Source organism: Leptodactylus fuscus, unplaced genomic scaffold (genome assembly GCF_031893055.1).
Source record: "Leptodactylus fuscus isolate aLepFus1 unplaced genomic scaffold, aLepFus1.hap2 HAP2_SCAFFOLD_144, whole genome shotgun sequence".
Lineage (NCBI taxonomy): Eukaryota > Metazoa > Chordata > Amphibia > Anura > Leptodactylidae > Leptodactylus > Leptodactylus fuscus.
This window is the reverse complement of record NW_027440166.1, coordinates 167,073-191,612: the sequence shown is the minus strand read 5'-3', so window position 1 is coordinate 191,612 and position 24,540 is coordinate 167,073. Positions and strand designations below refer to the sequence as shown.

At 48.1% G+C, this 24,540-nt stretch overlaps 1 protein-coding gene across 1 annotated transcript in view; it reads left to right on the top strand.

Moving 5' to 3' along the window:
• The first annotated feature begins 12,350 nt into the window (after positions 1–12,350).
• Positions 12,351–24,540, top strand: part of ACAP1 (ArfGAP with coiled-coil, ankyrin repeat and PH domains 1) — a 157,585-nt gene continuing 145,395 nt past the window's right edge. Inside the window, exons 1-3 of the mRNA XM_075261477.1 lie at positions 12,351–12,452; positions 21,940–21,997; positions 22,349–22,468. Of these exons, the coding sequence (XP_075117578.1) occupies positions 12,400–12,452; positions 21,940–21,997; positions 22,349–22,468 (231 nt within the window). The 5' untranslated portion in view covers positions 12,351–12,399. The remainder of the gene's footprint in view (positions 12,453–21,939; positions 21,998–22,348; positions 22,469–24,540) is intronic.

Genomic DNA, 24,540 nt, shown 5'->3' with positions numbered 1-24,540 from the left:
CTGCGGTTTCGCAGGGAGACCATAAGGTCAGTGCTACCTTTCATGCACCCTGGAGATCACTTCGTCACTCTGGACCTGAAGGACGCCTACCTCCACGTACCCATCTTTCCGGCACACCGAAAGCTCCTAAGGATTGCCGTAGATATACAAGGGAAAGAGGCGCACTTCCAGTTCGCAGCCCTACCATTCGGCATATCCTCCTCCCCCCACACCTTCACAAAGGTCATAGCTCCGGTCGCTGCCGCCCTGCACCTTCAAGGCATATTCATAGTCCCGTACCTGGACGACTGGCTTCTGAAGGCTCATTCGAAGGAGGTTCTTACCACGCAGGTGCAGACCGTCATAGCTCTACTAGACAAGCTGGGGTGGCTGGTAAACTGGCAGAAGTCAGTGGTGGTGCCATCAACACAAGTTCAGTTCCTGGGACTTATTCTAGACTCTCTCAACATGACGGTCTCTCTACCCTCTCCTCGCAAAAGGAAGATTGCTCAGGCAGCACATCATTTGTCTTCTACACGGAAGGTCACCATCAGGACGGCGATGAAGGTCCTTGGATTGATGTCCGCTGCCCTAGATGCAGTTCCTTGGGCCCTATGGCATATGCGCCCCCTACAGAACGAGATCTTGAGAGTCTGGAATCACAGTCCTTCAGGTTTACAGAAGCCAATCCAGTTAACCATCAGCACCCGGCAAACATTGCCCTGGTGGACCCATCTGCGAGATGGGAAGTCCTCGGTCCAGCCCGTCTGGACCCTGTTGACTACAGATGCCTCCCTCACAGGCTGGGGAGCCCATCTGGGGGAGACCCTGGTTCAAGGTACATGGAAGCAGCGGGAGAGGACGTGCTCATCCAACTGGCGCGAGCTTACCGCAGTTCATCGAGCCCTTCTGGCATTTGCACCACTTCTACGGGGGAAGGCGGTCAAAGTAAGATCAGACAATCTGACGACAGTCCACTATATCAACAAGCAGGGAGGAACCAGATCCCCTTCGCTCCTGCAAGTCACCAACCTGATCTTCTCTTGGGCGGAACGGAACCTCTCCCAGCTGGCCGCGGTACATATCCAGGGCCACCTGAACGTCCTAGCGGATCAACTCAGCAGAGGCCACCTGACTGCAGGCGAATGGTCCTTGAATCAGGACATCTTCCACTACCTGACCAGGAGGTGGGGTCTCCCCGAGGTGGATCTGATGGCCACCCAACACAATGCCAAAGTAGAAAGGTTTTGCTCCCTGTACCGGGAAGACAACCCTTTGGCTGTGGATGCCCTGTCAATACCATGGAGGTTCGAACTGGCATACGTGTTCCCTCCCATCCCGATGATACCGAAGGTATTGACGAAACTCAGGCAGGACCAGACCTCGGCAATAGTGATCATGCCGTTCTGGCCAAAAAGGGCATGGTTCACCGACCTTATCCTTATGAGTCGGGGGAACTACTGGAGGCTTCCACCAGTCAGGAACCTGGTGTCACTGAACAGTCGGCCTTGCCTGGGCCTAGACAAATTCAACCTCACTGCCTGGAGGTTAACCGCGCCATACGCGCAGACAGAGGATTGTCCCAGGGAGTGCTAAGTACCTTAGCCCATTCAAGAGCAGAGGCAACCAATCAGAGCTACCAGAGGATCGCCCGAATATTCCGAGATTGGTGTACAGGCAGCCACCGCGATCCAGACAGAGATGCAGTCCTGGAGTTCTTACAGAATGGTCTGGAGAGAGGACTAGCACCTGCCACCCTCAGAGTCCAAGTGTCAGCTCCTATCTGCTCTCCTGGAGACACGGTTATCACAAGATCCTCTTGTCAAACAGTTCCTTAGGGGGGCTGCCAGGCTCCGCCCCCAGGTACGGCCCCCTGTCCCAAGGTGGGACCTGGCCGCGGTTCTACAAGGGCTTTGTGCGCCCCCCTTCGAACCATTATCTGAAGTGGACTGGAAGTACCTGTCATTTAAAGTGACCTTTCTGCTGGCAATAACCTCCGCCAAGAGGGTTGGCGAATTGCAGGCTCTAGCAGCCTTCGAACCTTTCATAACCTTCTTCCCTGACAGGGTACAGCTGAGGTTCGTCCCAGGATTTTTGTGTGTTAGGATTAATGTGTTTGGCCACAATAGAGGCGCTAAAGCATCAAAGGTAACCCTGTCTAGATGGATCAGAGAAGCTATCAGCTGTTCCCTACGGGCCCAGAATCTTCCTGTTCCAGATTTCCTACGAGCCCATGCCACCCGATCAGTGGCGACATCATGGGCAGAGACACGGTTCCTCTCTCTAGAGCAGATATGTGCTGCAGCCTCATGGAGCTCACAGCTGACTTTTGCCAAACACTACAGATTGGACTGGCGTACGGCCGATGCTACAGCGTTTGGGCACTCCGTCTTGGCATCAGCCTGCCAGGAGGACCCGCCCTAGGGGAAACAATACTTGCTAAATCCCCAGTTGTGCTGCTGTTGGGCGTAGGGGGAAAGAAGGATTATGAATGATAATCTGTTTTCCCTTAGCCCAAACAGCAGCACAAGGCTCCCTCCCTAGGAGGTACTGTTGTACAGATTTTGTGTATGTGTGTGTAGCTCTTGGCATAAATTGCTCTCTGTATATCATACTTGTTACTAACACAAGGGAGGAGCAGGTCTTCCGGCCTCTTATAGGGGTCAAAAGCTGTTAGGTAATTAAAAATTCCACCTGTCCTAACAGCTCATAGGGGCAGGAATCCCCCAGTTGTGCTGCTGTTTGGGCTAAGGGAAAACAGATTATCATTCATAATATTTCTTTCCCCCTACGCCCAACAGCAGCACAACTGGGGTATTCCTGCCCCTATGAGCTGTTAGGACAGGTGGAATTTTTAATTACCTAACAGCTTTGACCCCTATAAGAGGCCGGAAGACCTGCTCCTCCCTTGTGTTTTTTTTCTGTCCTGTGGGACAGGACAGGTGGTCAGGGGGGAGCAGGGGTTCTGACCTCTCATAGGGGTCTGCTTCTCTCCCCCCTCTTACCTGACAGCTGAAGACTTTTTTCTTGCTCCTTTTTGTTTTGCTGCAGCTACTTCGTCTTCCCCTGCCAGGGGAGCTCTCCGGCTCATACGCACGCTTGGCAGCATCTGCTGCGCTGCCAGGGCTCCCTGTGTAGGGAGGAACTTCTGGACCTAGGAACCTTTCTCTAGGTTCCCGGGTCCGCCGGCTGGGGTGTCCACCGCGCATGCGCAGTAGTGCGAGGCGCGTGGCGGCTGGGAAAAAAACCCCTAGAGACGAGTGTTTGCCGGGGAAGTTTGGGGGGCTCCTCCTCCCCTTCCTTAACCTTTTCGCTGCCAAGGGTCTCTGGAAATTTTGCACCTCCAGTAGCCAGAGCAATTTTCACAGTTTTGACATGGACAAATCAAACCTAAATTGCAACATTAAAAAAGCATCCAACCCCCCCATACCTGTATATTTTCTTAAAGTAGACACCTGCAGCATTGTCAGAATGCCACTTGGTACTGTATACGAACAGGCACCTTCATGCAATTTTGATTTAAAGTGAATGTTTTATGAAAAAATGCAAATAAATGTATATTAGTTGTTAAAAGCGGAAACCAAACAATAAATTAAATGCACCAAACCTCCTAAAAATAAGAGCTCAACATGTGCAGAGTTCATACATATCACTATGGCCTACTACACCGTATATACATATCACTATGGCCTACACCCGCATGCACGTGTCCAGAAAATCGCTAGAACTGGAAGGAACAAAATTCTGCTTTGAAGCTGGAAGTGTTAAAAAAGTATCATCCTATAAAATGTAGGGATTACACACCATGAAAAGTAAGTGAACCCCTAAACCCTATATATTTTTTGAAAGTAGACAACCTGAAGATTACAAATGTCTTAATGGGTCATCGATAGCCACATCCACCTTCATGCAACTTTGCGACCAACACAAATAATTTTTTGAAAAATACGCTAAAACACATATTTGCACCTAAAACTCCTGTTCAATCTCACATTCATATACAAAATACTTTTAAAATAATAGCTTATGGTGTATACAATGTGTATATATACACTATATGTACCGCAAACATCAATTACAACAAGAGCTCGGACTCCCAAAAACACGAATACAGAAGACAAGCAGGATTTTGCTGTTGTTCACTAATATGTTAAAAAGCTATACTGCACCTACCAAACTGTGACTGTGATACCAAAATCTAACTTTTTTCAGAGTACACAGCATACTGTATATAAAAACACAATTTAATAGTTTATATATACAACCACCTTCATTCAACTTTGCCGCAAACAGAGATTGCTAGCAAAAATTGTGCAAAAATTCAAATTTGCCACTAAAGTGCGGCTCAAGAAATCCCTTTCTGCAAACATAATGTCCTGTCCATAAAACTGCAATATGTGAGGAGTTCATACATACCACGCATGTATATACATACTACACATATATATATACAGTACATACCACACATGTATATACACCACACTATATATATACACAGTACATACCACACATGTATATACATACCACACTATATATACAGTATATACCACACATGTATATATTTACAGGGGCGGGTGTTAAAGAATCGCCAAAATTGCAGAAATGCGCCATTCCATTTTGTGCATGCAAATTAAATAGGACTTTACATAAAAATGTTATTTTCCATCCCCCTATAATAATTTTAGCAATCTATACGTTCATCTCTAGTGATAATCATTATTACTATTATTTTAGCGTGTAACGGATATCACTAGAGACGTATTTTACTGTAGAAAGCTCAGGTATAGACAGGACAGGGATTGGGTGAAATGTAAACTTTATTTGCGACTTTATGTATATGTTGTGTTAGTGTTTGGTGCGACTTTTTTTTTTTTGGCGCTGTGACCTGGACAATGGTAAACGTCTGGGTCACAGCGCCAACAAACTTCCTGGTTATGTTCAGGAGGTATAACATAAGAATACCCCACTAGTAAAGCTCAGGGGGGAATTACATTATAACTGTATGTGACAATCAGAGACAAATGTATAGTATACGCTCTGATTGGCAGGAGAAGGGTTAATAGGGACAATAGAGTCCTTGCCACCCCCCTCTTGCTGTCACATACAAGTTATGCAGAGAGTCTGATCGTTTCTCTGTCTCTCTCTCTCTGCTGGGCTGCTCCGTGTCCCTCTTCCTTTCTTGTTAGATCGCAAATTGCTTGCTTAGACAGGAGGGGGGGGCACTTTGGAGCTCTATATCTTTGGACTGCATCAATATATCTTGATGCTTTCAATTGCATTTTAAAGAGGAGAATCTCATCTTTAAAAAGATATCAAGAACTCGATGATTGGATGTACAGTTTTGGAGCAATGATATTAAGGACTTGATGATTGAACTTACAGTTTGGGAGCGATTCACTGTTGTCGGGAATTGAGATCTGCAGTTGGATCTCAATGCCAAATAGTGTTTTCAACAGTGAATTGCTCCAAGACTGTAAGTAAAATCATCAAGTCCCTGGTATCATTTTAAAGATGAGAGTCTCTTCTTTAAAATGCATTTTAAAGCATCAAGATATGTTGATGCAGTCCAGAGATATCGGCATTAGTAGGGAGGACGTAGTAACTACGTCCTCCGCTACTGAAGTGCCACCTTGGGAGCACGTACAGTGAATGTGCCTGGCAGCAAAAGGGTTAAGGGTCTTGCAGCCTGGAAGTCTAGGGGGGGCCCCCCATTAGCCTCAATTCAAAATTTGCCCAGAGACAGAGGAAGGGGGCCTTTCCTTCCAGAAGTTCCCGCCCCCTGGCCTATAACTTCCCCTCCTACCCACCAGTGCTTGTTGCTCCGGTTACAAGCAGCACGAAGAAGCTCCTGGCAGTTATTCGTGTCCTGTGGAAAGCTAACTTTCTACGCCGAGTGAGGTTTGGTGGAGGTGGCCGGGGGGGGGGGGGGGGGGAAGGGGGGTGAGTATCCCCACCATGGGGGCAAGTTTGTTAGTAGAGATGAGCGAACACTAAAATGTTCGAGGTTCGAAATTCGATTCGAACAGCCGCTCACTGTTCGAGTGTTCGAATGGGTTTCGAACCCCATTATAGTCTATGGGGAACATAAACTCGTTAAGGGGGAAACCCAAATTCGTGTCTGGAGGGTCACCAAGTCCACTATGACACCCCAGGAAATGATACCAACACCCTGGAATGACACTGGGACAGCAGGGGAAGCATGTCTGGGGGCATAAAAGTCACTTTATTTCATGGAAATCCCTGTCAGTTTGCGATTTTCGCAAGCTAACTTTTCCCCATAGAAATGCATTGGCCAGTGCTGATTGGCCAGAGTACGGAACTCGACCAATCAGCGCTGGCTCTGCTGGAGGAGGCGGAGTCTAAGATCGCTCCACACCAGTCTCCATTCAGGTCCGACCTTAGACTCCGCCTCCTCCGGCAGAGCCAGCGCTGATTGGCCGAAGGCTGGCCAATGCATTCCTATGCGAATGCAGAGACTTAGCAGTGCTGAGTCAGTTTTGCTCAACTACACATCTGATGCACACTCGGCACTGCTACATCAGATGTAGCAATCTGAAGTAGCAGAGCCGAGGGTGCACTAGAACCCCTGTGCAAACTCAGTTCATGCTAATAGAATGCATTGGCCAGCGCTGATTGGCCAGAGTACGGAACTCGACCAATCAGCGCTGGCTCTGCTGGAGGAGGCGGAGTCTAAGATCGCTCCACACCAGTCTCCATTCAGGTCCGACCTTAGACTCCGCCTCCTCCAGCAGAGCCAGCGCTGATTGGCCGAATTCCGTACTCTGGCCAATCAGCACTGGCTAATGCATTGTATTGGCGTGATGAAGCAGTGCTGAATGTGTGTGCTTAGCACACACATTCAGCTCTACTTCATCGGGCTAATAGAATGCATTGGCCAATCAGCGCTGGCCAATGCATTCTATTAGCTTGATGAAGCAGAGTGTGCACAAGGGTTCAAGCGCACCCTCGGCTCAGATGTAGCAGAGCCGAGGGTGCACAAGGGTTCAAGTGCACCCTCGGCTCTGCTACATCAGAGCCGAGGGTGCGCTTGAACCCGACCAATCAGCGCTGGCTCTGCTGGAGGAGGCGGAGTCTAAGGTCGGACCTGAATGGAGACTGGTGTGGAGCGATCTTAGACTCCGCCTCCTCCAGCAGAGCCAGCGCTGATTGGTCGAGTTCCGTACTCTGACCAATCAGCGCTGGCCAATGCATCCCTATGGGAAAAAGTTTATCTCACAAAAATCACAATTACACACCCGATAGAGCCCCAAAAAGTTATTTTTAATAACATTCCCCCCTAAATAAAGGTTCTCCCTAGCTATCCCTGCCTGTACAGCTATCCCTGTCTCATAGTCACAAAGTTCACATTCTCATATGACCCGGATTTGAAATCCACTATTCGTCTAAAATGGAGGTCACCTGATTTCGGCAGCCAATGACTTTTTCCAATTTTTTTCAATGCTCCCGGTGTCGTAGTTCCTGTCCCACCTCCCCTGCGCTGTTATTGGTGCAAAAAAGGCGCCAGGGAAGGTGGGAGGGGAATCGAATTTTGGCGCACTTTACCACGCGGTGTTCGATTCGATTCGAACATGGCGAACACCCTGATATCCGATCGAACATGTGTTCGATAGAACACTGTTCGCTCATCTCTATTTGTTAGTATTGTTGTTTCTCTCTTCTCCCACAGAATGTCTTCTTCTTCCTCCTCTGCCATTCCTCCACGGAGGAAAGCAGTCTCAAAGAGAAAGCACCTGGCGTGTGCCACCTGCAGAATCCCACTTCCGGACGACTCCCAGTACCGGTTTTGCCAGGGATGTAGAGCTCCCTCCTCTGAGGCGACCCCCATGCATGAGATGGGATCCTGGGTGAAGGGATTTGTCCAGGATTCCATGAAAAGGATGGAAACCTCCGTCTCCCACCTGGCAAGAGACCGCGCCTGGAGTGTGAATTGTCCCTCCCGCCCTTGGAGAACCTGCGCCTCAGAGATGTGGAGTCGTCGTCGGATTCTGAGGAGGAGAAGGAGATCTTCCCTATGGAGAAGATGTCAAAATTGTTCAGAGAACTCAGGATCAGAGACTGGGAGGGTGGAGAAGGCTCAAGCCGCAGGTCGCGTACCTTCAAGCCTTCCTCAGAGATGCTCCGCCTGATGGAAGGGGAATGGAGGCGTCAGAAAGACCCTTTGCCCCATCTAGGCGTTTTAAAACCCTATTCCCTGTCTCTAAAGCCAGCTAAAAGCATGGGGCTCTCCGCCTAAAGTGGATGTGGTTGTCGCCAAGTTATCAAGACTCACGGTCCTCCCGACTGAAGACGGGTCAAGTCTGAGGGATCCAATGGATCGACGGGTGGAAGGATCCCTGAGGCAAGTGTATTTGGCCTCCTCTGCCCAGGCCTCTCTTGGCATTTTCGCCAATGAAGTAGCACTGGCCTGCGGGCAGAGTTCTCGTCTCTGGCCAAAGACATTTGACTCCGGAGTGGATCGGGACGACCTCCTAGCGGCGATGTCGGACATCACCTTGCTGGTAGACCACTTAACAGAGGCCACCCATTTCCAGACCCGTCTGGCCGCTAGATCTATGGCGTTAGATACTGCTGCTCACCGGCCCCTGTGGCTGACGCCCTGGAGAGCTGACCTCATCTCTAAGAACAGCCTGTGTAGCCTCCCCTTAGAACCCGGCCGGCTGTTCGGGAAGGAGCTCGACTGCATTATGGAGGGATTGGCCGACTCCAATGGCAAAAACCTACCGCAGCCCTTAGTAGGACAGAGCTCCTCCTTTCGGGGTCGGGGAGCCTCTAGAAGAGAGGCCAGAGACGGTCCGGCAGAGGAAGAGGTCGGGGCTCCCCTCGTGGGCGTAAGAGAACCTCCTTCTAATTCTTCCACCCCCCCTCCCTGTGGTGGGTGGTGGTCTTTCCCACTATGTGGATGCCTGGCGCCAAGGTATTTGGGACCCATGGGTCATCCTGACGATCCAGGAGGGTTATAAAATCAATTTTATTCCCAGCCGCCAGAAGAGATGGTAAGAACCCGCCCTCTTCAGGGCTCCAAACAACTTCATCTGGAGGAATCGATTCAAGAGTACGTGGACAAGGCCGCGCTGGAGCTGGTACCCCACGCAGATCAAGGCACAGGCGTCTATTCTCCAGTCTTCTTGGTCCCCAAGTCATCAGACGAGTGGTGTATGATCATCGATCTCAGATATCTGAATCACTTCATCCGCAAAGTGCGCTTCCGTATGGAAACCATCAGGTCAGTGCTGCCAGTTCTACACCCTGGAGATCACTTCGTCACTCTGGACCTGAAGGACGCCTACCTCCACGTACCCATCTTTCCGGCACACCGAAAGTTCCTAAGGATTGCCGTATACATAGATGGGAAAGACGCGCACTTTCAGTTCGCAGCCCTCCCGTTCAGCATATCCTCCGCCCCCCACACCTTCAAAAAGGTCATAGCTCCGGTCGCTGCCACCCTGCGCCTTCAAGGTATATTCATAGTCCCGTACCTGGATGACTGGCTTCTGAAGGTTCATTCAAAGGAGGTTCTTACCACGCAGGTGCAGACCGTCGTAGCTCTACTAGACAAGCTGGGGTGGCTGGTAAACTGGCAGAAGTCAGTGGTGGTGCCATCAACACAAGTTCAGTTCCTGGGACTTATTCTAGACTCTCTCAACATGATGGTCTCTCTACCCTCCCCTCGCAAAAGGAAAATTGCTCAGGCAGTACATAATTTATCTTCTACACGGAAGGTCACCATCAGGATGGCCATGAAGGTCCTTGGATTGATGTCCGCTACCCTAGATGCAGTTCCTTGGGCCCTATAGCACATGCGCCCGCTGCAGAACGAGATCTTGAGAGTCTGGAATCACAGTCCTTCAGGATTACAGAAGCCTATCCAGTTAACCATCAGCACCCGGCAAACCTTGCCCTGGTGGACCCATCTACGAGATGGGAAGTCCTCGGTCCAGCCCGTCTGGACCCTGTTGACTACAGAAGCCTCCCTCACAGGCTGGGGAGCTCATCTGGGTGAGACCCCGGTACAAGGTATGTGGAATCAGCAGGAGAGGACGCGCTCATCCAATTTGCGCGAGCTTACCGCAGTTTATCGAGCCCTTCTGTCATTTGCACCGCTTCTACTGGGGAAGGCGGTCAAAGTAAGGTCGGACAATCTGACGACAGTCCATTATATCAACAAGCAGGGAAGTACCAGGTCCCCCTCGCTCCTCCAAGTCACCAACCTGATCTTCTCCTGGGCGGAACGGAACCTCTCCCAGCTGGCCGCGGTACACATCCAGGGCTGCCTGAACATCCTAGCGGATCAACTCAGCAGGGGTCGCCCGACCGCAGGCGAATGGTCCTTGAATCAGGACATCTTCCACTACCTGACCAGGAGGTGGGGTCTCCCCGAGGTGGATCTGATGGCCACCCAACACAATGCCAAAGTAGAAAGGTTTTGCTCCCTGTACCGGGAAGACAACCCTTTGGCTGTGGATGCCCTGTCAATACCATGGAGGTTCGAACTGGCATACGCGTTCCCTCCCATCCCGATGATCCCGAAGGTATTGACGAAACTCAGGCAGGACCAGACCTCGGCAATAGTGATCATGCCGTTCTGGCCAAAAAGGGCATGGTTCACCGACCTTATCCTTATGAGTCGGGGGAACTACTGGAGGCTTCCACCAGTCAGGAACCTGGTGTCACTGAACAGTCGGCCTTGACTGGGCCTAGACAAATTCAACCTCACTGCCTGGAGGCTAACCGCGCCATACGCGCAGACAGAGGATTGTCCCAGGGAGTGCTAAGTACCTTAGCCCATTCAAGAGCAGAGGCAACCAATCAGAGCTACCAGAGGATCGCCCGGATTTTCCGAGATTGGTGTACAGGCAGCCACCGCGATCCAGACAGAGATGCAGTCCTAGAGTTCTTACAGAACGGCCTGGAGAGAGGACTAGCACCTGCCACCCTCAGAATCCAAGTGTCAGCTCTATCTGCTCTCCTGGAGACACGGTTATCAAAGATCCTCTTGTCAAACAGTTCCTTAGGGGGGCTGCCAGGCTCCGCCCCCAGGTACGGCCCCCTGTCCCAAGGTGGGACCTGGCCGCGGTTCTACAAGGGCTCTGTGCGCCCCCCTTTGAACCTTTATCTGAAGTGGACTGGAAGTACCTGTCGTTCAAGGTGATGTTCCTGCTGGCAATAACCTCCGCTAAGAGAGTTGGTGAACTACAGGCCTTAGCGGCCTCCGAACCCTTCACAACCTTTTTTCCAGACAGGGTGCAGCTGAGGTTCGTCCCAGGATTCTTGCCAAAGGTACCCACACTTCAGAATACCAACCATGTAATTGCCTTGCCGGCTTTCTTTCCCTCATCTGCTTCGGAGCAGGAGGAGAAGCTACACACACTGGATCTGGTAAGAGCACTACGTGTCTACCTAGACCGTACAGCACCGTTCCGAAGATCAGAGAATCTTCTAGTCAATGTGTTTGGCCACAATAGAGGCTCTAAAGCATCAAAGGCAACCCTGTCTAGATGGATCAGAGAGGTCATCAGCTGTTCCCTATGGGCCCAAGAGCTTCCTGTTCCAGAATTTTTACGAGCCCATGCCACCCGAGCAGTGGCGACATCTTGGGCAGAGACACGGTTCTTCTCCTTAGAGCAGTTATGTGATGCAGCTTCGTGGAGCTCACAATTGACTTTTGCCAAACATTACAGACTGGACTGGTATACGACAGAGTCAACTGCCTTTGGACACTCCGTTTTGGCATCAGCTTGCCAGGAGGTCCCGCCCTAGGGGAAACAATACTTGCTAAATCCCCAGTTGTGCTGCTGTTGGGCGTAGGGGGAAAGAAGGATTATGAATGATAATCTGTTTTCCCTTAGCCCAAACAGCAGCACAAGGCTCCCTCCCTATGCTGGATTGTTTGTATTATTAATTGTACTCTGTATGTTATACTTGCTACTAACACAGGGGGGAGTTGGTCTTCCGGCCTCTTATAGAGGTCAAAGCTGTTAGGTAATTAAAAATTCCACCTGTCTTAAGAGCTGATAGGGGCAGGAATACCCCAGCTGTGCTGCTGTCTGGGCTAAGGGAAAACAGATTATCATTCATAATCTTTCATTCCTCTTATGCTCTATATGTCTGTTGATGGACTGGACTGCTTTTCTTCTTCATAAGTAACCCCAAACTGGAGAAGGGGTTCCACCACCCAACTAAGGGAGTGGCTTAGTTCTTAGACTCTTTTCCTCCATGCATATTATGGGGTTATTAGAGTCTCCCCCTCTCCGTGACTAGCTGTCTTTTCCATGACTGAGGGTGTCTCTTTTCACGTTTCTTCCTTCCTGGGGAAGTAGGTGTCTCTTCCTCCTTCACTGTTGTCTCGCTGCTTCCCGGACAGACTCTGCTGCTGTTTCTCTCTTTTCTTTCTGCTTAGAGATGACGGTCATTTTGGACTTTGAAGAATGCCTGACAGACTCTCCACGCACACGGTAAGATGGACAACTGAGGTTTGAGGCGCACAGAGCCCCCAACCTCCCCATTTTTTATATTTACACAGTATTGAGCGCAGTCTGTGGATCTGGCAGCAGGATGGTGCAATGTTACTGATGTGGCGCGGGGCCTGCTCAACGCCCAGCTCTTCTCTAGATGTAAATATATATATATATCTACACACACGTTGTAGAGTGTCTGAAGTTGCGATGCCCTCGTATCTAACTTTAGCAACGTAGTGTTGATTCTCAGGGTCTGGCAGATGAGGCCTTGCTGTGCGGGTGATGATGTTGTGGGTCTAGAAGGTGAAGTGTTAATGTTATGTTGATGGTCAGAGTCTAGTAGGTGAGGGATCACTGTTGTGTTGCTGGTCAGGGTTTGGCAGGTGAGGGGTTACTATAGTACTCATGGTTAGGGTCTGGCAAGTGAAGGGTTAATGTTATAACGGTCATCAGGGTCTGGTAAGTGGTTGGTTCCTGTAATAATGATGTTCAGGTTGTAGCTGGTGAGGGGTTAATTTTATATTGCTGGTCGGGGTCTAGCAGGAGATAGAGATTTTGTTATGCTGGTTGTCAGAGTTTGGAAGGTGAATGGTCATTGTAGTGCTCATGGTCAGGTTCTGGAGGGTAAGGGGTTAATATTCTAATGGTCAGGGTCCGGCAGGTGAGGGTTACTATTGGGCTCTGTATATAAGGTGCACTCACCCCGGATACCCCCACTCGTGTCACCGATCTGAGGCAGGAAGTGAGAAGAGGACAGGAAACCACAGATGTCACAGATCTGCTGCTCCTGAACACGAAATAACCCCCCCCCCATGTAGTCAGTGCTGTGAAGAGTATTCACCACCTAAGAGTGACATACACTATGTATTATAGATATATATAGTCCTAGGAGCCCTGACAGTGTCATACACTATGTATTATAGATATATATAGTCCTAGGAGCCCTGACAGTGTCATACACTATGTATTATAGATATATATATAGTCCTAGGAGCCCTGACAGTGTCATACACTATGTATTATAGATATATATAGTCCTAGGAGCCCTGACAGTGTCATACACTATGTATTATAGATGTATATAGTCCTAGGAGTCCTGACAGTGTCATACACTATGTATTATAGATATATATATAGTCCTAGGAGCCCTGACAGTGTCATACACTATGTATTATAGATATATATATTCCTAGGAGCCCTGACAGTGTCATACACTATGTATTATAGATATATATAGTCCTAGGAGTCCTGACTGTGTCATACACTATGTATTATAGATATATATATATAGTCCTAGGAGCCCTGACAGTGTCATACACTATGTATTATAGATATATATATAGTCCTAGGAGCCCTGACAGTGTCATACACTATGTATTATAGATATATATATAGTCCTAGGAGCCCTGACAGTGTCATACACTATGTATTATAGATATATATATAGTCCTAGGAGTCCTGACAGTGTCATACACTATGTATTATAGATATATATATAGTCCTAGGAGCCCTGACAGTGTCATACACTATGTATTATAGATATATATATATATATAGTCCTGGGAGTCCTGACAGTGTCATACACTATGTATTATAGACATATATATATATAGTCCTAGGAGTCCTGACAGTGTCATACACTATGTATTATAGATATATATATAGTCCTAGGAGTCCTGACAGTGTCATACACTATGTATTATAGATATATATACAGTCCTAGGAGCCCTGACAGTGTCATACAGTATGTTTGTTGGTCACTACAGCGATGCCTCTGGTCTGTGCCAGTCACTTCATTGGCTGCCTATTTATTAAAGAATACAATATAAACTTATCCCCTCCTCCACCAGGCTCCCCATAATGCTGCACCCCCCTACATTTCCTCTCTCATCTCTATCACACACCCCCTGCTCTCCGCTCACTCAATGACCTAAGATTTACATCCTCTATTATCAGAACCTTCCACGCTCGTATACAAGACTTCTCCTGAGTTTCACCACTTCTGTGGAATGTTCTACCCTGGGCAATCAGATTAACTCCCAATTTCTACAGCTTCATGTGCAAACTAAAGACACATCAGTCCGGCTGATTACATGTCCTAATGTAAACCCTAACGCAGTTAGAATCCTTAAGTCTAACCCTCTTCTGTTCCCGCTTCCACATTACCCCACACGATATGATGCCATTTTGGGCTAACCCTTATATGTCCAGGCACCATCTGCACATACAGGACACGACTGGTGACGCCTCCTACAGCTTTATATATGTGTAATGACAGTCACCTCTATTACAGAATTGTCTGACCACTGTTTAAGCAATACCGCCCCTGCTACCTCCTATATCACCCCCTGCTATCTCCTCAGGGGTGAACCTGCTTTTTTCGCCGCACAAGGCGGATGACAGAAAGCCGCCCCCCCCCCCTGGAGGAGGGGAGGGGGCGGGGTGGAGTGATGGGGGCGTGGCGGTGTGGCGTTAGCAGGCAGAGAGCAGGAACGGAGAGGACCTGCTCTCTGCCTGAGTGTGAGGGGAGGCCGCTGGAGCAGCGTTGCTCCAGTGGCCTCCTCAATCCACTGCTCAGTGATGCTAAGCCAGTCGAGGACAGCTTGTCCTGGACTGGCTTAGGTAAGCAAAAATGCCGCCCTCCCCAGGGCCCTGGCATAGCGCCACCTGAAGCGCTCGCTTCAGGTCGCCTCATGGGAGGTGCGGCGTTGTATCTATGTCACCCCCTGCTACCTCCTGTGTCACCCCCTGCTACCTCCTGTGTCACCCCCTGCTACCTCCTATATCACCCCCCCTGCTACATCCTATGTCATCCCCTGCTACCGCCTATGTCACCCACTTTTACCTCCTATGTCACCCCCTGCTACCTACTGTGTTACTCCCGGCAACCTCCTATGTCACCCCCTGCTACCTCCTATATCACCCCCCCCCCCCCGGCTACCTCCTATGTCACCCCCTGCTACCTCCTATATCACCCCCTGCTACCTCTTGTGTCACCCCCTGCTACCTCCTATATCACCCCCCTGCTACCTCCTATATCACCCCCTGCTACCTCCTATATCACCCCCCTGCTACCTCCTATATCACCCCCTGCTACCTCTTGTGTCACCCCCTGCTACCTCCTATATCACCCCCTGCTACCTCCTATATCACCCCCTGCTACCTCTTGTGTCACCCCCTGCTACCTCCTATATCACCCCCCTGCTACCTCCTATGTCACCCCCTGCTACCTCCTATATCACCCCCCTGCTACCTCCTATATCACCCCCCTGCTACCTCCTATATCACCCCCCTGCTACCTCCTATGTCACCCCCCTGCTACAGTGTTGGCCAAAAGTATTGGCCCCCCTGCAATTCTGTCAGATAATACTCGTGTTCTTCCAGATAATAATTGCAGTCACAAATTCTTTGGTATTTTCTTCATTAAATTGTCTTCAATGGAAAACCACAAAAATAATTTTCAAAAAGCCAAATTGGATCTAATTCCACAGCAAACATAAAAAAAGGGGGTGGACAAAAGTATTGGCACTGTTTGAAAAATCATGTGATGCTTCTGTAATTTGTGTAATTAACAGCACCTGTTACTTACCTGAGGCACCTAACAGGTGGTGGCAATAACTAAATCACACTTGCAGCCAGGTGAAATGGATTAAAGTTGACTCCACCTCTGTCCTGTGTCCTTGTGTGACCACATTGAGCATGGAGAAAAGAAGGAAGACCAACGAACTGTCTGAGGACTTGAGAAGCAAAATTGTGAGGAAGCCTGAGCAATCTCAAGGCTACAAGTCCATCTCCAAAGACCGGAATGTTCCTGTGTCTACCGTGCGCAGCGTCATCAAGAAGTGTAAAGCCCATGGCCCTGTGGCTAACCTCCCTAGATGTGGACGCAAAAGAAACATGGACGAGAGATTTCACCGCAAGATTGTGCGGATGGCGGATAAAGAACCTCGACTAACATCCAAACAAGTCCAAGTTGCCCTGCAGTCCGAGGGTACAACAGTGTCACCCCGTACTATCCAGTGTCAGCGTCTGAATGAGAAGGGACTGTATGGTAGGAGACCCAGGAAGACCCCACTTCTTACCCAGAGACAGATGCCAGGCTGGAGTTTGCCAAAACTTACCTGAGAAAGCCAAAACCGTTCTGGAAGAATGTTCTCTGGTCAGAGGAGACAAAAGTAGGAGAAGGCCTCAACATAGAGATTACAGGAAAAAAGAGGCCTTCAAAGAGAAGAAGACGCCCCCTACAGTCAGACATGGCGGAGGTCCCTGATGGTTTGGGGTTGCTTTGCTGCCTCTGGCACTGGACTGCTTGACCGTGTGCATGGCATTATGAAGTCTGAAGACGACCAACACATTGTGCAGCATCATGTAGGGCCCAGTGTGAGAAAGCGGGGTCTCCCTCAGAGGTCAGGGCTCTTCCAGCAGGACAAGGACCCAAAACACACTTCAGGTCAGCACTAGAAAATGGTGGTGAGAGAAAGCCCTGGAGACTTGTAAAGTGGCAGCAATGAGTCCAGCCCTGAATCCCATAGAACACCTGTGGGGGAGGGGGAGAGATCTCTTGGTGGCGGTTTGGAGAAGGCCCCCTTCACATCTCAGGGGGGACCGCGAGCAGTTTGCCAAAGAAGAAGGGTCTAAGATTCCAGCAGAGCCTTGTAAGAAACTCATTGCTGGTTAGCGGAAGCGGTTGTGCGCAGTTATTGTGTCTAAAGGTTGTGCTACCAAGTATTAGGCTGAGGGCGCCAATACTTCTGTCCGCACCAGTTTTGGAGTTTTGTGTAAAATGATCAATGATGTGACTTTTTTTTCATTCTCTTTTGTGTTTTTTCATTGCAAGCAAAATAAATGAAGATATTACCAAAGAGTTTGTGCTTGTAATCATTATCTGGAGACACCGAGGATTATCTGACAGGACTGCAGGGGGCGATACTTATACTGTATATACTCTGTGTCACTTATATACTATATAAGAGTTTGTGCTGTGTAATCATTATCTGGGGACACCGAGGATTATCTGACAGGACTGCAGGGGGCGATACTTATACTGTATATACCCTGTGTCACTTATATACTATATAAGAGTCTGTGCTGTGTAATCATTATCTGGGGGACAGTGAGGATTATCTAACAGAACTGCGGGGGGCGATACTTATACTGTATATACCCTGTGTCACTTATATACTATATAAGAGTCTGTGCTGTGTAATCATTATCTGGGGGACAGTGAGGATTATCTGACAGAACTGCGGGGGGCGATACTTATACTGTATATACCCTGTGTCACTTATATACTATATAAGAGTCTGTGCTGTGTAATCATTATCTGGGGGACAGTGAGGATTATCTGACAGAACTGCGGGGGGCGATACTTATACTGTATATACCCTGTGTCACTTATATACTATATAAGAGTCTGTGCTGTGTAATCATTATCTGGGGGACAGTGAGGATTATCTGACAGGACTGCAGGGGGCGATACTTATACTGTATATACCCTGTGTCACTTATATACTATATAAGAGTCTGTGCTGTGTAATCATTATCTGGGGACACCGAGGATTATCTGACAGAACTGCGGGGGACGATACTTATACTGTATATACCCTGTGTCACTTATATACTATATAAGAGTCTGTGCTGTGTAATCATTATCTGGGGGACAGCGAGGATTATCTGACAGGACTGCAGGGGGCGATACTTATACTGTATATACCCTGTGTCACTTATATACTATATAAGAGTCTGTGCTGTGTAATCATTATCTGGGGGATACCGAGGATTATCTGACAGGACTGCAGGGGGCGATACTTATACTGTATATACCCTGTGTCACTTATCCTATTAATATTATAAATGTGAAAGTTTGTGAGTTTGGATGTTTGTGGGTTTGTGTGTTTGGATGTTTGGATGTTTGTTCCTCAATCACGCAAAACCCGCTCGACCGATTTGGCTGAAAGTTTCCACAAACATAGTCACTACACTCGATTGTGCAATAGGCTACTTTTCGTCACAATAGCGCACATACGTTTGTGCCAGGACCCCCACAAAACTCAAACTCACACCACCATCTCTGCAATCTCACACACTTTGGACCATAGCAAGCCACAAAATTCCTATTGCCCTCTACAGCCTCGCCCCTAACCCCACACAATCACATATACATATACTTTACCACTTTGCCCCTCACCTTACCGATACTCCAGGAGGCGCTCTTTAACGCTCCGGAGCAGCCATGTTTGCCGACCCCCACCGCTCTGACAATCCGCGACACCACCCACCCATGTCAATACCCCTAGGAGGTCTAATAAATGCAAAAAAAAAAGTTTAAAAAAAAATAAAAAACATATAAAAACAAATAAAAAGGATTAAAAATTCAAATCACCCCCCCCTTTCCCTAGAACACATATAAAAGTAGTTAAAAACTGTGAAACACATACATGTTAGGTATCCTCGCGTCCGAAATCGCCCGCTCTACAAAGTCATACAAATATTTTTCCTGTTCGGTACACGCCGTAGCGGGAAAATGGTCAAAAGTGCCAAACCGCCGTTTTTTTACTCTTTGGATTCTGATAAAAATTTGAATAAAAAGTGATCAAAGCAATAACATTTCCCGAAAATGGTAGAACTACAAAGTACACGCGGTCCCGCAAAAAAAGACGTCCTATACATCCCTGTACACGCACGTATAAAAAAGTTACGGCTGTCGGAATATGACGACTTTTCAAAAAAACAAATGTTTTAACACAGTTTTGGATTTTTTTAAGGGGTCAAAATGTAAATAAAACCATATAAATTTGGTATCCCCGGAATTGTAACGAAACACATAATACAGGGGACATGTCATTTTGGTTGCACAGTGAACGCCGTAAAACCAAAGCCCTTAAGAATGTCGCAGAAATACATTTTTTGGTCAAATCCACCCCATTCAGAATTTTTTCCCTGCTTCCCAGTACATTATATAGAATAAATAATGGTGGCATCAGGAAGAAAAATTTGTCCCAAAAAAAATTAAGTCCTCATATAACTCTGGGAGCGGAGAAATAAAAAAGTTATAGGGTTTAGAAGGAGGGGAGTCAAAAATGAAAGACCAAAATCAAAAAATGCCATCTACGGGAAAGGGTTAACTTCAAATACTTCTGTCCCAAAGTCACTATGTAAAGTTTCTCACAACACCGTATATATAGCAGCTCAAATACAAAGTAACTGCAACACAAAAGTCTCACGTATTCTCTGAATTACAGCAAAAACAAGATACAAAGTTACATTACATATCCTATACCTTATACACAGTACGAAAACCTTACCTGCGCCTGTGTATACCCACTTCTACAATCGCCGCAGACGAAGTCGCGGGTACCAGCTAGTATACTATATAAGAGTCTGTGCTGTGTAATCATTATCTGGGGGACAGCGAGGATTATCTGACAGGACTGCAGAGGGCGATACTTATACTGTATATACCCTGTGTCACTTATATACTATATAAGAGTCTGTGCTGTGTAATCATTATCTGGGGGACAGCGAGGATTATCTGACAGGACTGCCGGGGGCGATACTTGTACTGTATATACCCTGTGTCACTTATATACTATATAAGAGTTTGTGCTGTGTAATCATTATCTGGGGGGACAGTGAGGATTATCTGACAGGACTGCCGGGGGCGATACTTATACTGTATATACCCTGTGTCACTTATATACTATATAAGAGTCTGGCTGTGCAATCATTATCTGGGGGACAGCGAGGATTATCTGACAGGACTGCAGGGGGCGATACTTATACTGTATATACCCTGTGTCACTTATATACTATATAAGAGTCTGTGCTGTGTAATCATTATCTGGGGGACAGCGAGGATTATCTGACAGGACTGCAGGGGGCGATACTTATACTGTATATACCCTGTGTCACTTATATACTATATAAGAGTCTGTGCTGTGTAATCATTATCTGGGGGGACAGCGAGGATTATCTGACAGGACTGCAGGGGGTGATACTTATACTGTATATACCCTGTGTCACTTATATACTATATAAGAGTCTGTGCTGTGTAATCATTATCTGGGGGACAGCGAGGATTATCTGACAGGACTGCAGGGGGCGATACTTATACTGTATATACCCTGTGTCACTTATATACTATATAAGAGTCTGTGCTGTGTAATCATTATCTGGGGGACAGCGAGGATTATCTGACAGGACTGCAGGGGGCGATACTTATACTGTATATGCCCTGTGTCACTTATATACTATATAAGAGTTTGTGCTTGTAATCATTATCTGGGGGACACCGAGGATTATCTGACAGGACTGCAGGGGGCGATACTTATACTGTATATACCCTGTGTCACTTATATACTATATAAGAGTCTGTGCTGTGTAATCATTATCTGGGGGACACCGAGGATTATCTGACAGGACTGCAGGGGGCGATACTTATACTGTATATACCCTGTGTCACTTATATACTATATAAGAGTCTGTGCTGTGTAATCATTATCTGGGGACACCGAGGATTATCTGACAGGACTGCAGGGGGCGATACTTATACTGTATATACCCTGTGTCACTTATATACTATATAAGAGTCTGTGCTGTGTAATCATTATCTGGGGGACACCGAGGATTATCTGACAGAACTGCAGGGGGCGATACTTATACTGTATATACCCTGTGTCACTTATATACTATATAAGGGGTTGTGCTGTGTAATCATTATCTGGGGACAGCGAGGATTATCTGACAGAACTGCAGGGGGAGATAATTATACTGTATATACCCTGTGTCACTTATATACTATATAAGAGTCTGTGCTGTGTAATCATTATCAACACCGAGGATTATCTGACAGGACTGCAGGGGGCGATACTTATACTGTATATACCCTGTGTCACTTATATACTATATAAGAGTCTGTGCTGTGTAATCATTATCTGGGGACAGCGAGGATTATCTGACAGGACTGCAGGGGGTGATACTTATACTGTATATACCCTGTGTCACTTATATACTATATAAGGGGTTGTGCTGTGTAATCATTATCTGGGGACAGCGAGGATTATCTGACAGGACTGCAGGGGGAGATACTTATACTGTATATACCCTGTGTCACTTATATACTATATAAGAGTCTGTGCTGTGTAATCATTATCTGGGGACAGCGAGGATTATCTGACAGGACTGCAGGGGGGGGGGGGGGCAATACTTTAGGCCAGCACTACCTCCTATATCACTCCCTGCTACCTCTTGTGTCACCCCCCTCTACCTCATAGATTGTAAGCTCTTGTGAGCAGGGCCCTCAGTCCCATTCTATGAAGTGACTATTTCTCTGTAATGTCTCTTTTTTGTCTGTATTTGAACTATTGTACAGCGCTGCGGAATATGTTGGAGCTATATAAATAAAATGTATCATTATTATTATCATCATTATTATTATTTATGGCTTCTCTCCACTTCATGAATGTTCTGTGTTCTTGTTTTGCAGGGCAGCCATGGAGAAAGTGGAGTCGGAAGTCTTTGATCTGGAGAGTCGGCTAGAGAAGGTAAGCGTTGGCTTTGGGGGGCAGTAGGGTTGGGGGACCCCCAGTGATTATATTCTCGATGGCTCTCTTGTCTGTGACCTTTAACCCTCTGACCTCTGCCTGTTTGTGGAGAGGTCTCGTGACTGGTAGGTTTGGGGCACAGAGTTTGCCCTGGGCACCCTCCATAACCAGGGTTGTGCCAGGGACATGGTGGAAACTTGCACATTTTTTAAGATTTACCCTCCAGCTATTTTTTCCTTTTTAAAAACATCAGAATCCCTCCCCTCCCCCCCCTCCAACCACATCTTACATGACTGTAGAAGGGCTTAGTGGGTCCAGGAGCTAACACTCTATTCTCTTCTCTGCTTACAGTTAGTGAAGCTCTGTGCCCACACCATGGATGGCGGGCGGCAGTATTGCTCCTCAAATCGACAGTTTGTCTGTGCACTGCGCGAATTATCCCTTCACTCACACGAAGACTCCATGTTGAAAGTAAGAACCTTCCATGTGACCTACATCTTCGAGCCATAAGCAGTGGAGTAATGAACATAGTCGCAGGGGGTGCAACTGCAATCGAGCCCAGAGAACTGAAAATGGCCAGGGCCCTGGACCATCATGATAGTGGGGAAAGCCTGGTTCTCCTACCACTATACCTATTGTTAATGGAGAAGGGTCTAGCGGGGCCCCTTCCCAATACATGCCAGCCCAGGGGAGGTGACACAAAATAAAAAAAAAAATCTTATACTCACCTGTCCTGGGCTCAGCATCCTCTCCGGCACTGTTCCGGCCGGAGACTGATGTCCTGCTTCCCAGGTCTCATTGCTGGGGCCTGTGATTGGGCCCCAGCGGTCAGAGGTGAGGTAAGGTGAGTATAAGTGTTTGTTATTTCTAACCACTTCTCCTTGGCCTCGCATTATTATACTCTAGGGTAGGGGTGGGCAATTAATTTTCCCATGGGGCTGCATAAGAAATTGAAACTATTCTAGAGGGCCAATACTGTGTGGAGGCCACTGTGGAGTATATAATACTGTGTGGGGGCCACTGTGGAGTATATAATATTGTGTGTGGGCCACTGCAGTGCATATTACTGTATACTGTCCCAGTATTGTTTACATGCCAGGCACTGCGCTGCTCACTCATTGTATTATTGATAACTGCAATGGGAGGAGGTAGGGGGCCCTGGAGAAAAGTTTGCACCAGGGCCCACAAGACCTTGAGGCATGTGAGATCCATGGTGCTTGGTCAGGGAGATGATGTGAAGGAGTGGTGCACGGGCAGTGTGATGATGATGTGAGGACCATGGTGCTTGGTCAGGGAGATGATGTGAAGGAGTGGTGCACGGGCAGTGTGATGATGATGATGTGAGGACCATGGTGCTTGGTCAGGGAGATGATGTGAAGGAGTGGTGCACGGGCAGTGTGATGATGATGATGATGTGAGGACCATGGTGCTTGGTCAGGGAGATGATGTGAAGGAGTGGTGCACGGGCAGTGTGATGATGATGATGATGTGAGGACCATGGTGCTTGGTCAGGGAGATGATGTGAAGGAGTGGTGCACGGGCAGTGTGATGATGATGATGATGTGAGGACCATGGTGCTTGGTCAGGGAGATGATGTGAAGGAGTGGTGCACGGGCAGTGTGATGATGATGATGTGAGGACCATGGTGCTTGGTCAGGGAGATGATGTGAAGGAGTGGTGCACGGGCAGTGTGATGATGATGATGTGAGGACCATGGTGCTTGGTCAGGGAGATGATGTGAAGGAGTGGTGCACGGGCAGTGTGATGATGATGATGTGAGGACCATGGTGCTTGGTCAGGGAGATGATGTGAAGGAGTGGTGCACGGGCAGTGTGATGATGATGATGATGTGAGGACCATGGTGCTTGGTCAGGGAGATGATGTGAAGGAGTGGTGCACGGGCAGTGTGATGATGATGATGTGAGGACCATGGTGCTTGGTCAGGGAGATGATGTGAAGGAGTGGTGCACGGGCAGTGTGATGATGTGAGGACCATGGTGCTTGGTCAGGGAGATGATGTGAAGGAGTGGTGCACGGGCAGTGTGATGATGATGATGTGAGGACCATGGTGCTTGGTCAGGGAGATGATGTGAAGGAGTGGTGCACGGGCAGTGTGATGATGATGATGTGAGGACCATGGTGCTTGGTCAGGGAGATGATGTGAAGGAGTGGTGCACGGGCAGTGTGATGATGATGTGAGGACCATGGTGCTTGGTCAGGGAGATGATGTGAAGGAGTGGTGCACGGGCAGTGTGATGATGATGATGTGAGGACCATGGTGCTTGGTCAGGGAGATGATGTGAAGGAGTGGTGCACGGGCAGTGTGATGATGATGATGTGAGGACCATGGTGCTTGGTCAGGGAGATGATGTGAAGGAGTGGTGCACGGGCAGTGTGATGATGATGATGTGAGGACCATGGTGCTTGGTCAGGGAGATGATGTGAAGGAGTGGTGCACGGGCAGTGTGATGATGATGATGTGAGGACCATGGTGCTTGGTCAGGGAGATGATGTGAAGGAGTGGTGCACGGGCAGTGTGATGA